This window comes from Theropithecus gelada, chromosome 5 (genome assembly GCF_003255815.1).
Source record: "Theropithecus gelada isolate Dixy chromosome 5, Tgel_1.0, whole genome shotgun sequence".
Taxonomy (NCBI): Eukaryota; Metazoa; Chordata; class Mammalia; order Primates; family Cercopithecidae; genus Theropithecus; species Theropithecus gelada.
Window position 1 is genome coordinate 38,374,674 of NC_037672.1, and position 17,849 is coordinate 38,392,522.

The window sequence follows — 17,849 nt, forward strand, 5'->3', positions numbered from 1 at the left end:
AAAAAAAAAAAAAAAAAAAAATCACTACTCTGTGTCTTCTTGTGTAGAGGAGCAAACCCTAAGAGGACCCAGGAAGGGAGCCAGGCAGAGGGGAAATAAGAGCCTAGACTAGGCTTTCTGCCAGCCTCCAGCTCTCCTGTAGCAGAAACTTTAGGTTGGAAGCACCAGGGGCATAGAGAACAGACTTTGAGGTCATCGGGGCTCCCTGGCACTTTCCCCTGAATCACTCTATGCTGCATTCATTTTATCCATGAAAAGACCATTTACCAGCCACGTTACAGCTCTTGTAAGTGAGGACAACAAAGATCAATAATATTTTCTTCTTTTAGGCTCACTCGAAAGTTTGGCATAACTACAACACACATTTCCGCCCACATCAGAAGGGTTGGTTATCGATCACATTGGGATCTCACTGGATCGAGCCAAACCGGTCGGAAAACACGATGGATATACTGCAATGTCAACAGTCCATGGTTTCTGTGCTTGGATGGTTTGCCAACCCTATCCATGGGGATGGCGACTATCCAGAAGGGATGAAAAAGAAGTTGCTCTCCATTCTACCCCTTTTCTCTGAAGCAGAGAAGAATGAGGTGAGAGGCACAGCTGATTTCTTTGCCTTTTCTTTTGGACCCAACAACTTCAAGCCCCTAAACACCATGGCTAAAATGGGGCAAAATGTTTCACTCAATTTAAGAGAAGCACTGAACTGGATTAAACTGGAATACAACAACCCTCGAATCTTGATTGCTGAGAATGGCTGGTTCACAGACAGTCATGTGAAAACGGAAGACACCACGGCCATCTACATGATGAAGAATTTCCTCAGCCAGGTGCTTCAAGGTTGGTTGTACACTTGCTTAATTTTTTTAAAATTCTAAAAATTTGCAGGATATTTAAAATCACCTTTGAATATATAACTATTATTGTTGGGTAGGTTTTTTTTGAAATGGAATTTCTGTCTGTCTCCTAGGCTAAAGTGCAGGGGCACCATCTTGGCTCACTGCAACCTCTGCCTCCTAGGTTCAAGTGATTCTCCTGCCTCAGCCTCCTGAGTAACTGGGATTACAGGTGTCCACCACCACGCCCAGCTAATTTTTGTATTTTTATTAGAGACAGGGTCTCACCATGTTGGCCAGGCTGGTCTTGAACTCCTGACCTTAAGTGATCCACCCGCCTCAGCCTCCCAAAGTGCTGGGATTACAGGCATAAGCCACCATGCCCGGCCTGGCCTTTTGTATCGTTCAATTTTTTTTTTTTTTCAGATGGAGTCACTCTGTGGCCCAGGCTGGAGTGCAACAGTACGATCTCGGCTCACTGCAACCTCTGCCTCCTGGGTTCAAGTGATTCTCCTGCTTTAGCCTCCTGAGTAGCTGGAATTACAGGTGTCCGCCACCAAGCCCGGCTAAGTTTTGTATTTTTAATAGAGACGGGGTTTCACCATGTTGGCCAGACTGGTCTCAAATTCCTGACCTCAGGTGATCCACCTGCCTCGGCCTCCCAAAGTGCCAGGATTACAGGCATGAGCCACCACACCCAGCCATTGTATTTTCCAATGTTGACAGAACTTTTTCATGTTATTCCCATGTTCTTTTTTAAATAAAAGTTTGAGAACAGAATCCTTTCAGACTAGAGTTACATCCTTAATTGGCAAGAAGATGCGTTTCATTCTTTATAAAGGACATAGTGCTAAAAGAGGTATGCTTAAAGTTTCCTCACAGTAGTACTTTATCCTGAGATGTTGAAAGTGTTTCTTGAAATTGTGATCTTTATACTCTTATTACACGAAGGTATGATGAAAAGGTCTGAAGACAAAATGAGTTGCTTCTATTGCTCCCAGTGACTTTTGGCCCCCACTTAGCCCCTCACTCCTTACTCTATTACTCAAGTAGTGACATCTACAGGTGGCTAACAGAAACAATGGAGCAGAAGACAAGCTGAGGTTACAATGGTTCTGTTCCCTGGAGTTGGGCTCTATTTCACTCTCATATTAAGGAATTCTCTGTGGATCTTTCTAAAATTCTGTTGCTCTCTTTAAAAGTCACAAGCCAGGAAGAAAATCCTAGGTGCCGCTGGAGAGAGCCTTCAGGGAGGGTCCTGAAGGAGAACCAGACCCTGCCGCCCCAAGTTGCAGGAAGGAACAGCATGGAACCAAGCCACGCCCAGCTACAGGCCATGCATGTGGGGGCCAAGGCTGAGGGCTCTGCCTACAGGGTCTGGGTCAAATGCCATGCTCTTGGGCAGAAGGGGTGTCCACTCCCCAGGTGTTACCGTTCCACCTCTCCTTAGGGCCCTACAGCAGCTATAGACTAGAACCAGGGCCTGTTGAACATATTTATCTTCTTGGAAACTCTTGGCCTGGATTTTCCTCATTTAAGGAAAAGAATGTCATTGATAAAAATCCCAAAAATGCAGAGATGAGGAGGCATTTCTATGAGGGAAGTGAAATCTTTTAAGAAAGAAAAAAGGATTCAGGGCTAATTTGGGTATTTGTTGTTTGGACTGCTGCTGTTGATTTTCTTTTCTCTCTCTTTTTTTTTTTTTTTTCTTTTTTTGAGATGGAGTTTTGTTCTTGTTACCCAGGCTGGAGTACAATGGCACAATCTCGGCTCATTGCAATCTCCACCTCCTGGGTTCAAGTGATTCTCCTGCCTCAGCCTCCTGAGTAGCTGAGATTGCAGGTGCCCGCCACCATCCCCGGCTAATTTTTGTATTTTTAGTAGAGATGAGGCTTCATTATGTTTCCTGACCTCAGGTGATCCACCCACCTCAGCCTCCCAAAGTGCTGGGATTACAGGCATGAGCCACCGCGCCCGGTCTGTTGATTTTCATATTTCATTTTTACACAATTCCTACAAGTTACTGAATAAGAGTTTTAAAGCTAGAAAGGTCCTTAGAGATCCTATTTTCCAATCTTTTTTGTTTACAAATGAGGAAACTGAGGCCAAGAAACTTGCCCAATAGCATGCTCCCTAGAGCATAGCAGGGTAAGCGCCTCAGCACCCTGCTCCTTAGCTCAGCCAGTTCCCGTTCTCTTACATCACTTTTCTTCTTTTACCTCCTTATGTCTACATTCATTTACGTTAATTCTAAAAGCAGATTTTTAGAAACTCCTTGGGCAGAAGGAGTGTCCATGCCCCAGGTGTTACCATTCCACCTCCCCTTAGGGCCCGACAGCAGCTATAGACTAGAACCAGGGCCTGTTGAACACATTTCTTAGAAACTCTTGGCCTGGATAGTTTCCTAGAATTAATAGCTTATCCATAAACAAGAACCAACTCAGACTTGAAATAAGAAACTCTTGGTCATGAGCAGACATATGCATTGATCCCAAAGAGTTCTGGAAATTACCATGCCCTCTGACACAGATTTGCACACCAAGTCTCAGGAGTATTTAAGGTGTGATCCTTTAACTGTGACATTCACTTGGTCCAAGCGGGAGTCGGGGGATCAGGAGATACCAGTCTGGATGAAAATAATTGCCACTTTTGAAGTATAAACATGAATTTTCTATTTGATACAGCAGACCTGAAAATTAGGGGAAAGGTTCGTTTTACAATATGCTGCCCTCTGGCACGTTAGTGAAATTGTAAACACGAACTAGAATGTTTAGGCCTCTGAACATCTCTGCTTTCTTTTCTCTGTGCAGCAATAAGGTTAGATGAAATACGAGTGTTTGGTTATACTGCCTGGTCTCTGCTGGATGGCTTTGAATGGCAGGATGCTTACACCATCCGCCGAGGATTATTTTATGTGGATTTTAACAGTAAACAAAAAGAGCGGAAACCTAAGTCTTCGGCACACTACTACAAACAGATCATACGAGAAAATGGTTTTTCTTTAAAAGAGGCCACGCCAGATGTACAGGGCCAGTTTCCCTGTGACTTCTCCTGGGGTGTCACCGAGTCTGTTCTAAAGGTAAGTGGTTACTTCCAAATTAACCATAAACTGGGGCAAACAGCACACACTATTTCATTTACTCAATGACAGCTGAGAGATAGCTGTCAGACAATACCAAATACTACAATTGTATGGAGGTTATGAAGGAGAGCTAGGGAAAGAGAAGGGAGAAAAAGAAGGAAATAGATGCTGAGAGCCTATCATGGGCCAGAACTCATAATTGGTGATGGAGATGGAGAGGTGAAGAGGCTGCCCTCAAGAAGCATACAGTCTAGAGGGAACTTACTGTCATTTCTGTGTCAGGTTTTTGTTATAATAGTAATGTCAAAATGATAGGAAATTTGTTTTTAGATTTTTGTTTTGCCAAAAGCAAATTATTAGCAGCGCCTTGTTTAATTGATTCTTGCCGTTTCACAGAGTTGGGTAATTTGCCTTCTGAGGTCTCTATATCCCAGTGGAGCCTTCCCACACGTCTCATTCCTCACCCCATTCAGCTGTCCTTAAAAGTCATCTCCTCGATAAGGCTTCCCTCCACTCCAAAAACCATCCTCCTATCACTTCTCTTCCTCTTTTCCTGCTTTTCTGTAGCGTACTCGCCACCACCTGACATACTTTGTGCTTTCCACATTTTCCATACTTATCACCTGTTTCCCCTACTAGAATGCAAGCTGCATAAGAGCAGAAATGCCTGAGGCTTTGATGCCTGCTATATGCCTCACTAGGGCAGTGCCTGGCACATGGCAGGTGCTCGTCTTCTAGAACCAGGTGAATGAATGAGATCGCCTTTTAGTTTTATTATTATTTTAACTATGCTACCTGGAAATCAAGAAATCACCTATGTATGCTATGTATGCATGTTCTCTCTACTTCACCTTTTTTTTTTTTTTTTTTCTGAGACAGGATCTTGCTCTGTCACCCAGGCTGGAGTGCAGTGGCACAATCACAGCTCCCTGTAGCCTCAATCTCCTGGCCTCAAGTGATCATCCCACCTCAACCTTGAGCTGGGACTCCAGGTTCACACCACTATGCCCAGCTAATTTTTGATTTTTTTGTACAGACAGAGTCTTACTATGTTGCCCAGACTGGTCTGGAACTCCTGGGCTCAAACAAATATCCTGCCTCAGCCTCCCAAAGTACTGGGGTTACAGGTGCAAGCCACTCCATCCAACCTACTTAATGTTAAAACCCTCATCTTACAGGCAACGCAACTGAAATTTAGGGGGCGGTTACATAACTTGCCCAAGTTACCTAGGTCTGTCTTCCAACCACTATGCTTTAAGACTTCACAATACCACACTATTGCATTGTTTTTGGTTTTGTTTTTTCTTTTTGAGACAGAGTCTCGCTCCGTTGCCCAGGCTGGAGTGCAATGGTGCCATCTTGGCTCACTGCAGCCTCTGCCTCCCCAGTTCAAATGATTCTCCTGCCTCAGCCTCCAAAGTAGCTGGGATTACAGGCACCTGCCACCATGCCTGGCAAATTTTTCTTTTTCTTTTTTTTTTTTTTTTTTTGGAGACAGAGTTTCATTCTTGTTGCTCATCGCCTAGGCTGGAGTGCAATGGCAGGATCTTGGCTCACTGCTGCAGCCTTCGCCTCCTGGGTTCAGGCAATTGTCCTGTCTCAGCCTCCCAAGTATCTGGGATTACAGGCATGTGCCACCACTCCCAGCTAATTTTTGTATTATTAGTAGAGACGGGGTTTCACCATGTCGGCCAAACTGGCCTCGAACTCCTGACCTCAGGTTATCCACCCACCTTGGCCTCCCAAAATGCTGGGATTATAGGCATGAGCCGCCGCGCACAGGCAAATTTTTGTATTTTTAGTAGAAACAGGGTTTCACCAAGTTGGTCAGGCTGGTCTCAAACTCCTGACCTCAGGTGATCCACCCACCTCGGCCTCCCAAAGTGCTGGGATTACAGGCATGAGCCACTGTGCCCGGCTTTCTCTTTCCTTTCCTTTTCTTTTCTTTCCTTTCCTTTCCTTTTCTTTCCTTTCCTTTTCTTTTTTCTCTTCTCTTCTCTTCTTTTCTTTATTGAGACAGAGTCTCACTGTGTTGCCCAGGCTGATGTGCAGTGGTATGATCTTGGCTCACTGCAACCTCTGCCTCCTGGATTCAAGCAATTCTGCTGCCTCAGCCTCCCAAGTAGCTGGGATTACAGGTGCCCACCACCATGCCCAGCTAATTTTTGTATTTTTAGTAGAGATGGGGTTTCACTATGTTGGCCAGGCTGGTCTTGAACTCCAGGCCTCAAGTGATCTGCCTGCCTCAGCCTCCCAAAGTGCTGGAATTACAGGTGTGAGCCACCATGCCCAGACATGCCTGTATTCTATTAATAGAAGCATATGGAAAGACAACAAGATGTACAAGGATTGAGACCAAAAAAAAGGGTTCAAACCATGAATTAGCAAAGTTCTCAGGTTATGAATCTCAACCCCTGTGGACATTTATTTATATTTATATAATTATTTATTTAATTTTTTTTTTTTTTTTTTTTTTTTGTTTGAGATGGAGTCTCGCTCTGTCGCCCAGGCTGGAGTGCAGTGGCATGATCTCGGCTCACTGCAAGCTCCACCTCCCAGGTTCATGCCATTCTCCTGCCTCAGCCTCCTGAGTAGCTGGGACTACAGGCGCCCGCCACCACACCCAGCTAATTTTTTGTTTTTAGTAGAGATGGGGCTTCACTGTGTTAGCCAAGATGGTCTCGATCTCCTGACCTCGTGATCTGCCCGCCTTGGCCTCCCATAGTGCTGGGATTACAGGCGTGAGCCACCGTGCCCGGCCATAGTTATTTGAGACAGAGTTTTGCTTTGTTGCCCGGCTCACTGCAACCTCTGCCTCCCATGTTCAAGCAATTCTCGTGCCTCAGCCTCCTGAGTAGCTGGGATTACAGGCGCCTGCCATCCTGCCCAGCTGATTTTTTGTATTTTAGTAGGGACAGGGTTTCACCATGTTGTCCAGGCTGGTCTCAAACTCCTGAGGTTAGGCAATCTACCTGTCTCGGCCTCCCAAAGTGCTAGGATTACAGGCGTTAGCCACCGTGCCCAGCTGTGGATATTTATTTATTTGCAATAGTCTCACTCTGTCTTCTAGGCTGGAGTGCAGTGGCGTGATCTCAGCTCACTGCAATCTCTGCCTCCTGAATTCAAGCGATTCTCCTGCCTGTCTCCAGAGCAGCTAGGATTACAGGTACCTGCCACTATGCCCAGCTAATTTTTGTATTTTTAGTAGAGATAGGGTTTCACTATGTTGGCCAGACTGGTCTCAAACTCTTGGCCTTAAGCAATCTGTCTGCCTCAGACTCCCAAAGTGCTGGGATTACAGGTGTGAGGCACTGCACCCAGCTCCCTGTGGATATTTAAACAAGACTTTAGCAAGAGCTCAGGGTGATGAAGGGGGAAAGGTATAGAGAGCAGAATAAACACAGTGTCTCATCTTCAGCTTGTGTCCCCTCCAGAGCCAGTTCCTGCCTCTTCCTTCACATGGCAGAGGCAGGAGAGTTCAATACTATTCATGTTCAGATTTTGCTAAGTGTTCCAAAAATGTCTTTTTCCCTATCACTTCAATTGAGTTTATATTTTTCAAAATTCCAGACCTAGCAAAGAAAGACCCCAGGAGATATAAGAGTTCCTTTGCCTGCCTGTATGGGAGACCCAACCTACAAGTTCCTGCTTCAGCTAAAACCCACCTGTTCCTTAGATACTGTGAATGTCTGCCCCTTCTACGTTTCAGAGCAAGAACTGACCACGGGGTCGGGAAAAGCAGTTCTGTGATCTGTCAGGTCTGGGTTTCATGCTCGTCTCTGGAGCCCAGCGAGGAGCCAGCTTCACTTGAACCACTTGGATTAAGAATGAGGATAAGGCTGATCCGAGTGCACTGGTGTTTACAACTTATTGGTTACAACCAGTTATAGATTTCTGTTCCTTCTCTACTCCCACTGCTTCATTTGGGTAGCCTAAACCTAAATAAATAAATAAATAAATAAATAAATAAATAAATAAATAAATAAATAAGGATGACTGGTTTGCCAAGAAAAATTACGGTGCTTTTTGAAAAATCAGCCAATAAATATATGAATAGACACTGTGTACACAGAAAACTAGATGCCCTCTATAGGGAGACTGACAAAATTAAAGTAATACTTGAAAAATATTACTTAGCCAGGCCGGGCGTGCTGACTCACTCCTGTAATCCCAGCACTTTGGGAGGCCAAGGTGGGAGGATCACTTGATCTCAGGAGTTTGAGACCAGCCTGGCCAATATGGAAAATCCCTGTCTCTACAAAAAAAACTGGGTGTGGTGGTGTGGGCCTGTAATTCCATCTATCATTCCATCTACTCGGGAGGCTGAGGCAAGAGTATCACTTGAGCCCAGGAAGTGAAGTTTGCAGTGAGCCGTGATCGTGCCACTGTACTCCAGGCTGGGCAACAGAGCAAGACCTTGTCTCAAAAAAAAAAAATTACTAAGCCTAACTTTGCACATTTCTGTCTTATTTTCCCTAGCCTCTTAGCATTCTTTTCTCCTCCAACGTTTTACTTTGAAAAATTTCCAACTTATCCAATAGAAATGCATATTCCCTTCATCAAGACTGACTGTTAACATGCTGCCATATTGGTTTCAATTCTGCCTCTCTCCCTTTTTTTTTTTTTTTGAGACAGGGTCTCAAAAAAACCTCCACCTCCCGGATTCAAGAGATTCTCCTGCCTCAGCCTCCCAAGTTATAGGTGCTTGCCACCACGCCCAGCTAATTTTTTGTATTTTTAGTAGAGACGGGGTTTCACTATTTTGGCCAGGCTGGTCTCGAACTCCTGACCTCATGATCCACCCACCTCGGCCTCCCAAAGTGCTGGGATTACAGGCGTGAGACACCCAGCCTCTGCCTCTCTCTTTCATAAACTTTCGATAAATTGCAGACATCATTATACTCTACCCCAAAATATCTCAGCATGTATCTCCTAAGAACAAGGACATTCTTATGATTCCCAGGAAATTTAACATTGACTCAACGCTATCTAAAATACAATCCATATTCAATTTTTTTTAATGTTCCAAAAATGTCCTTTATGGATTAAAAAAATCTTTGATTAAGAATCCAAACAAAGATCAAACGTTGGTTGTCATGTATCTTTAGCCTCCTTTAATTCAGGGCAATCACCTCATGGCACTGCCCTGTTTGAAGAGTCCAGGCCAACTGCTTGTAGATTTCTCTGGTTGTCTTCTGAGTCTAATGACTCAGTTAACCATTTCTGGAAATAATACTACATAGATGATGTGCCTTTTTATCACATGATGTCAATTTGTTTCATTACTGAAGATATTACTGTGGTTGAAGTAGTATCACCAGATTTCTTGGTTAAGGTGGCATTTGTGGCTAGGCACACTTGTTCACTCCTGTAATCCCAGCACTTTGAGAGGCCAATGTGGGTAGATCACTTTGGTCGAGGACGCAGTCTAGTGTGGGCGACAGAGCAAGACCCTGTCCCTCCTCCCCACTCCCCCCCAGAAAAAAGTAAAAAGAAAAAAAAGGTGACATTTGCCATGTGGTAACTTTTCCATCTTTAATTAAGAAGTAATCTGATGTTGGCCAGGCTCAGTGACTCACACCTGTAATCCCAGCACTTTGGGAGTCCAAGGCAGGCATATCACTTGAGGTGAGGACCAGCCTGGCCATTGTGGCAAAATCCTGTCTCTACTTAAAAAAAAAAAAAAAAAAAAATTAGCCAGGCATGGTGGCATGGGCTTGTAATCCCAGCTACTTGAGAGGCTGAGGCAGGAGAATCACTTGAACCTCAGAAGCGGAGGTTGCAGGGAGCCAAGATCGCACCATTGCACTCTAGCCTGGGCAACAGAGCGAGACTCTGTCCAAAAACGAAAAAAAGAAGAAGTAATCTGATGTTGATACTTGGGACTCTATGAATATCCTATTCCTCAACATTTCACTCCATGGTTTTAACATTCTTTCATGAGCCGGGCCGGGCCCAGTGGCTCACACCTGTAATCCCAGCACTCTGGGAGGCCAATGTGGGCGGATCACCTGAGGTCAGGAGTTCAAGACCAGCCTGGCCAACATGGTGAAACCCTGTCTGTACTAAAAATACAAAAACTAGCCGGGCACGGTGGCAGGTGCCTGTAATCCCAGCTACTCAGGAGGCCGAGGCAGGAGAATCGCTTGAACCCAGGAGGCGGAGGACGCAGTGAGCCAAGATCGTGCCATTGCACTTCAGCCTGGGGGACAAAAACGAAACTCCGTCTCAAACAAACAAACATTCTTTCATGAACCTTGCCTTAATTGTTACTTTGTAGATTGCAAAATGGTAAATTTCTAATCAGATTATTCCCTCTACATTTATTAGCTGGATTCTCTTAAATTTGATGTCTTGTAATTCATTATTGTCATTATGATATTGTTCCTTTTGATGCTCAAATTGTTTCTAATTTAGTCAATGGGACCCCTTCAAGTGGTTCCTGTCTTTTCCACATTTCCCTTTCAGTTTTTAAGCACTTCCTTATTTTCTGGCACAAGATACCCCAGCTTCATCTCATTCTTCTCCTAGAAAAAGCCATTTCTCCAAGGAGTACAAGGTCCTTTTGGTGGGACATGGGATTTTAGAAACAAGCTCTGGGAGCTGGGGTTGGGATTGGGATGCATCATCTTTAACTAGAAAATCAACCTCTTAGCAGATTAATCATACACACTTGCTGAGACTAATGCTTTCTGAAGGTTTTTAACGTAAGACATTTTTATTTGATCTTGCCTTGCCCCATAGCAAGACTGCCTTTTATAAACATCCTTTCAATACCATGTTCTGAGTTTTCAAAACACTGAAACTGGCCATCTAGGCTAGGAGGATTTTACTCAAATAATTAATTATATACAGATTTAACTTCATGCTCACATGATCAATGTTCTCTTAGTTTAATGTTCTAGATAACTGGTTGGCAGATGGCAAATGGGCAGTGATATGGTTTTGTAATTAAACTATGAAAGATGACACACGAAAAAACAATTAGAGGGAAAATATTTACCAAAGGTTAATTATAGTTTTTTCCTGGTGTATTTAAATTCTGTCATGAGGGAGAAAAAAGTACTTTAAAACAAGTACATAACTTTTACTTTCCTTTATTAATCTTGAATTTGGAAATGTTTTTCTTAAGGGCTTTGCTTTAGTTTAGACTCAAGGGCCTAGCAGGCAATTATTGCCACTAGGGAAAATGAAACCCAAGTCATGACTACATTGTGTTTGTACAGTGCATTAGAGTTCCCAGAGTCACTGAGTCCTCACAGCACACCTGTGAAGTGGGTGAGATTACTCCATCACTATATAGCTGCCAAGCCTGAGTTTCAAAGGGGCAGAACTAGAACAGGAGTCCAGGGCTCTCTCTGTGGAGAGACAAAGAATGAGACACTGTCGGATCCAAGTGTCAACCTTGGGAGTTTCTGGGGATATTCTACTGTCCTTTCCACCCATAACCCAAGCGCCTTGCATAGAAAACGTGTCAGCATTCTGTTGGATTAATAAATACTATGTTCTCGGCCGGGCGCGGTGGCTCAAGCCTGTAATCCCAGCACTTTGGGAGGCCGAGGCGGGTGGATCACGAGGTCAGGAGATCGAGACCATCCTGGCTAACATGGTGAAACCCCGTCTCTACTAAAAATACAAAAAACTAGCCGGGCGTGGTGGCGGGCGCCTGTAGTCCCAACTACTCGGAGGCTGAGGCGGGAGAATGGCGTGAACCCGGGAGGCGGAGCTTGCAGTGAGCCGAGATCGCGCCACTGCACTCCAGCCTGGGCGACACAGCGAGACTCCGTCTCAAAAAAAATAAAAAAATAATAATAAATAAATAAATAAATAAATAAATAAATAAATAAATACTATGTTCTCACAGGCACATGGGTCGGGGAAACATGATGGATGCAAATGTGATTTCGCTTGGACTTTTCTTTTTTTCCTTTTCTTTTCTTTTTTTGCTCTTGTTGCCCAGGCTGGAGTGCAATGGCGTGATCTTGGCTCACTGCAACCTCTGCCTCCCAGGTTCAAGCGATTCTCCTGCCTCAGCCTCCAGGGTAGCTGGGATTGCAGGCGTGCGCCTTCACGCCTGGCTAATTTTGTATTTTTTTTTTTTTTTTTTTTTTAGTAGAGACGGGGTTTCTCCATGTTGGTCAGGCTGGTCTCAAACTCCCGACCTTAGGTGATCTGCCCCCCTCAGACTCCCAAAGTGCTAGGATTACAGGTGTGAGCCACTGCGTCCAGCCTGGACTTTTAAAATAGAATTTAGAGATATGCATTCAGCAAATGCAAGGGGAACTGTGCCTGGGGTCAACCAGCCTCCTCTTCTCAGTGAAATCTCTACAACAGGAATTTTTTTTTTTTTTTTTTGAGACGGAGTCATGCTCTGTCGCCCGGGCTGGAGTGCAGTGGCCGGATCTCAGCTCACTGCAAGCTCCGCCTCCCAGGTTTACGCCGTTCTCCTGCCTCAGTCTTCCGAGTAGCTGGGACTACAGGCGCCCGCCACCTCGCCCTGCTAGTTTTTTGTATTTTTTAGTAGAGACAGGGTTTCACCGTGTTAGCCAGAATGGTCTCGATCTCCTGACCTCGTGATCCGCCCGTCTCGGCCTCCCAAAGTGCTGGGATTACAGGCTTGAGCCACCGCGCCCGGCCTACAACAGGAATTTCAACTTTGTCTTCAATTTATAGCAGGGTTTAGAATCTATCTTTTGTTATTGCTTTTAACTGAGTGTACCAAGGCAATTTCCTGATGCATTTGAACAGAATCACATCAAACCCCACCATGTAACCTGGGGTTTAAAGTCAAACGAACTGGAAAATGGCTTCCCAGTGTTTTCTCCAACAACTTGTTTTCTAAGCCAGGGCCCGGGTGTGGCTCCTTCTCTGGTTTCTGGTCTCCCTGGGAGATTTCAAGGACTGGAAGAGGCCTGGCGGTGGCTTAGGCCTGTAATCCCAGCACTTTGGGAGGCAGAGGTGGGCAGATCACTTGAGCCTCCGCCTGCCCGCGCATGCTTGACCTGAATGAGCTTGTTTTTCACAGCCCGAGTCTGTGGCTTCGTCCCCACAGTTCAGCGATCCTTACCTGTACGTGTGGAACGCCACTGGCAACAGACTGTTGCACCGAGTGGAAGGGGTGAGGCTGAAAACACGACCCGCTCAATGCACAGATTTTGTAAACATCAAAAAACAACTTGAGATGTTGGCAAGAATGAAAGTCACCCACTACCGGTTTGCTCTGGATTGGGCCTCGGTCCTTCCCACTGGCAACCTGTCCGCGGTGAACCGACAGGCCCTGAGGTACTACAGATGCGTGGTCAGTGAGGGGCTGAAGCTTGGCATCTCCGCGATGGTCACCCTGTACTATCCGACCCACGCCCACCTAGGCCTCCCCGAGCCTCTGCTGCACGCCGGCGGGTGGCTGAACCCATCGACGGTGGAGGCCTTCCAGGCCTACGCTGGGCTGTGCTTCCAGGAGCTAGGGGACCTGGTGAAGCTCTGGATCACCATCAATGAGCCTAATCGGCTAAGTGACATCTACAACCGCTCTGGCAACGACACCTACGGGGCGGCGCACAACCTACTGGTGGCCCACGCCCTGGCCTGGCGCCTCTACGACCGGCAGTTCAGGCCGTCACAGCGCGGGGCCGTGTCGCTGTCGCTGCACGCGGACTGGGCGGAACCCGCCAACCCCTATGCTGACTCGCACTGGAGGGCGGCCGAGCGCTTCCTGCAGTTCGAGATTGCCTGGTTCGCTGAGCCGCTCTTCAAGACCGGGGACTACCCCGCAGCCATGAGGGAATACATCGCCTCCAAGCACCGGCGGGGCCTTTCCAGCTCCGCGCTGCCGCGCCTCACTGAGGCCGAGAGGAGGCTGCTCAAGGGCACGGTCGACTTCTGCGCGCTCAACCACTTCACCACTAGGTTCGTGATGCACGAGCAGCTGGCCGGCAGCCGCTACGACTCGGACAGGGACATCCAGTTTCTGCAGGACATCACCCGCCTGAGCTCCCCTACGCGCCTGGCTGTGATTCCCTGGGGGGTGCGCAAGTTGCTGCGGTGGGTCCGGAGGAACTATGGCGACATGGACATTTACATCACGGCCAGCGGCATCGACGACCAGGCTCTGGAGGATGACCGGCTCCGGAAGTACTACCTGGAAAAGTACCTTCAGGAGGTGCTGAAAGGTAAGGGCGGGGCCCCTTCAGACACAGGGCAGAGCGAGATTCCTGACAAGAACAAAGAATGAGAGGGGCTGGCTGGTGCCTGACGGCATCCGATTTGTGGCACCCAAGTTCTGTCAACTGAATTTTGTCTTGAAAACTGGCCTATGGATTTTTGGAAAATTTTTTAAATCATAAAAGTAACACATACCCATTATAGAAAACTGGGCACGTGGAGAAAGTTTTTTAAAAATCACCTGAAATCTCACTCCCCAGGATAAACAGTCACTACTGTGGATTACTTATTTTCAGCATGCTTGCTAGCCTTTAAAAAATTTTTTGTGGGTACATAGTAGGTATATAAATTTATGGGATACATGAAATGTTTCCATACAGCCATGCAATGTGAAATAACCACATCATGGTAGCCTAAGCGAGCCAGCGAGTGGGGAAAACCAACTGTGATTCCCGGGCTGCACCAAGAGCACATCTGAGGTTCACAATCAGGCCAAATAGGCAACATTTTTCTGCTTGTGACCCTTTAAACAAAAGTGACAACCTTCATTGCTCTGCTCCTTAAATTTGCTTTCTCCTCCAAGAGTTTTTGGATTATTTATGGATCAAAGTTTCACAAATTTACTTTAAATTATACACATTTTCACCTTCTCCTTTACATAGATCATAAAAGAATAAATGTCAAAAAAAAACCCTCCAATAAAAATCACTACCTTTATTATGGGCATAATTTTAGGTTGTTTCAATGAAAACTAAATTCTTGTTCAAAGATATTTCAGTCCATTTGTGATTCATGTTAATTTCTGATCTTTTTCAGCATACCTGATTGATAAAGTCAGAATCAAAGGCTATTATGCATTCAAACTGGCTGAAGAGAAATCTAAACCCAGATTTGGATTCTTCACATCTGATTTTAAAGCTAAATCCTCAATACAGTTTTACAACAAAGTGATCAGCAGCAGTGGCTTCCCTTCTGAGAACAGTAGTTCTAGATGCAGTCAGACCCAAAAAAACACAGAGTGCACTGTCTGTTTATTCCTTGTGCAGAAGAAACCACTGATATTCTTGGGTTGTTGCTTCTTCTCCACCCTGGTTCTACTCTTATCAATTACCATTTTTCATAGGCAAAAGAGAAGAAAGTTTTGGAAAGCAAAAAACTTACAACATATACCATTAAAGAAAGGCAAGAGAGTTCTCAGCTAACCTGATCTTATTTGCCTGCATCACAGACAGCTTAAAAATTCATTCCAGTTCCATATGCTGGTAACTGACAGGAGATATACCTGTATTATAGAAAGACAATTTGAGATACAGCTGTAACCAAGGTGATGACAATCGTCTCTGCTGTGTGGTTCAAAGAACTTTCCCTCAGGCATTGACATCAGTGAATTCAGTTCTTGGATGTAAACATAAAGGCTTCATCCTGACAGTAAGCTATGAGGATTACATGATACATTGCTTTTTGAAGTTTGATGAACTATATTCCATCATTCTGCTCTAGCTTTCATCTCTACCAATAGCTACTTGTGGTACAATAAATTATTTTTAAAAAGTAAAACTTTGGGCCGGGCACGGTGGCTCACATCTGTAATCCTAGCACTTTGGGAGGCTGAGGCGGGGACATCACCTGAGGTGAGGAGTTCAAGGCCAACCTGGCCAACATGGTGAAACCCTGTCTCTACTAAAAACACAAAAATTAGCCAGGCGTGGTGGCAGTGGTGTCTATAATCTCAGCTACTTGGGAGGCTGAGGCAGAATTGTTTGAACCCAAGAAACAGAGGTTGCAGTGAGCCGAAATTGTGCCACTGCACTCCAGCCTGGGCAACAACAGCAAGACCATCTCAAACAACATAAAAAAGCAAAAGCAAAACTTTGTAACTGGATAGTCAGTGATACATAATATATATTGTCACTTCTAATAAGGTGCTTTCCCCTTTAGGTCAGGGTGGTTCTAAATGGAAAGAAAACACAGTAATAGGGTAAGTAGTGCTTCTCTAAGCCAGTTACAACACTGGCTTAAGTACTGATCTTAAGGGGATCAAGCTCTTCATTTTTCTAACAACAACAAAAAATCACCTACAGAATATCTAATTTGTGATCTTTTACTAGATCTCATTTTTTAAAATAATGTAATATCCGGCCAGGCATGGTGGCACACGCCTATAATCCCAGCACTTTGGGAGGCCAAGGCGGCTGGATCACCTGAGGTCAGGAGTTCGAGACCAGCCTGGCCAACATGGCAAAACCCCATCTCTACTAAAAATACAAAAGTCAGCTGGGCATGATGGCGGGCACCTGTAATCCCAGCTACTCGGGAGGCTGAGGCAGGAAAAACGCTTGAACCTGGGAGGCAGAGGTTGCGGTGAGCCAAGATTGCGCCATTGCACTCCAGCCTGGGGGACAGAGCGAGACTCTGTCTCTCAAAATAAAAAATAATAATAATAAAAAAAAGTAATTTCCAAAACCTCATCTCATGGAAAGATCACAGGATGAAGGAAAGCCAGATTCAACTCTGTGAATAGAAGTTGCTATACTCTTAAGTAAAGCAACAATTCAGAATGCTGATGGTCTGAATGAGTTTAAATTGTTTTCTATAGCACCTTTTTGGGCTAGGGTTATTTACGAGATCTGACTTGGATAATCTGACATTTTGGGAAATGAACTCTGTCCTTGAGCCTTGTTCAGTTTATTTTAAACATTTGAGGAAGAAAACCTACATTTAACACCCATTGCACAGAGTAACTTGTCTTTGTCTGCTCACTCCAGCAATTTAGACCTTAACAGTCACAGGAAATGTTCTTCTGTTATAAAGCCTTAGTAAATTAAGGTAGGTTTGATTATATTCTAGGTCCACTTATGTCTGAAGTTAAATTCAGTTCCCAGGCCGGGCGCGGTGGCTCAAGCCTGTAATCCCAGCACTTTGGGAGGCCGAGACGGGCGGATCACGAGGTCAGGAGATCGAGACCATCCTGGCTAACCCGGTGAAACCCCGTCTCTACTAAAAAATACAAAAAACTAGCCGGGCGCGGTGGCGGGTGCCTGTAGTCCCAACTACTCGGGAGGCTGAGGCAGGAGAATGGCGTGAACCCGGGAGGCGGAGCTTGCAGTGAGCTGAGATCTCGGCCACTGCACTCCAGCCTGGGCGGCAGAGCGAGACTCCGTCTCAAAAAAAAAAAAAAAAAAAAAAAATTCAGTTCCCAACTGAAATTCTAATTGCTAATGAACAAGTTTACAAAATACTATAAAAAGAAAATACAATTAGTGAATTCGAGTAAATGCAAACATGATGGGAAATCAATTTGCTATTTGGCCTGGCAAAAGACACAGTAAAACTGTTTTACTCTCCTCTAGTCTCCTTGCCCCAGCTGCACCCACTACCCCAAACTTGGCAGTTTTGAGGTTATGACTTTCAAGGAATTTTTTAGTATTAGTATTTCCATCTGAGAACTATGTGCCTAAGGTTATACATACAACTAGTCAACTGTTTTTATTACTCTATGTATAAACAGGAAGTCATTTAAAATAATCACTTGGCTGGGTTTTTTCCCCGTTGTGCCACATGGATTCACCCTGACCCAAGAACTCCAGGGAAAATTCTTCAGTGTCAACTGAGCAACTCATGAACCTCTCTCAAGACCTCTTCAAGGCCTTGAAAAAAAATGGTTGGCCACAGGAATAAAAAAACCCTGGAATTTCTCTTTCAGGTTTTGCTTTCTCATCTCTTTCTCACTGGCCTTTGTTTAAAGTATCTCGTACTCACAGTTCACGTAT

At 45.1% G+C, this 17,849-nt stretch overlaps 1 protein-coding gene across 2 annotated transcripts in view; it reads left to right on the top strand.

Annotated features, from left to right (window-relative positions):
* The window catches only part of KLB (klotho beta), a 43,532-nt gene extending 27,578 nt beyond the window's left edge, over positions 1–15,954 (top strand). Inside the window, exons 2-5 of one of the 2 annotated variants that reach the window (XM_025385628.1) lie at positions 330–840; positions 3,647–3,915; positions 12,944–14,087; positions 14,896–15,954. In XM_025385628.1, coding sequence (XP_025241413.1) covers positions 330–840; positions 3,647–3,915; positions 12,944–14,087; positions 14,896–15,281 — 2,310 coding nt within the window. In that variant the 3' untranslated portion in view covers positions 15,282–15,954. The remainder of the gene's footprint in view (positions 1–329; positions 841–3,646; positions 3,916–12,943; positions 14,088–14,895) is intronic. The other variant, XM_025385629.1, reaches the window with a different exon arrangement.
* Positions 15,955–17,849: the final 1,895 nt, after the last annotated feature.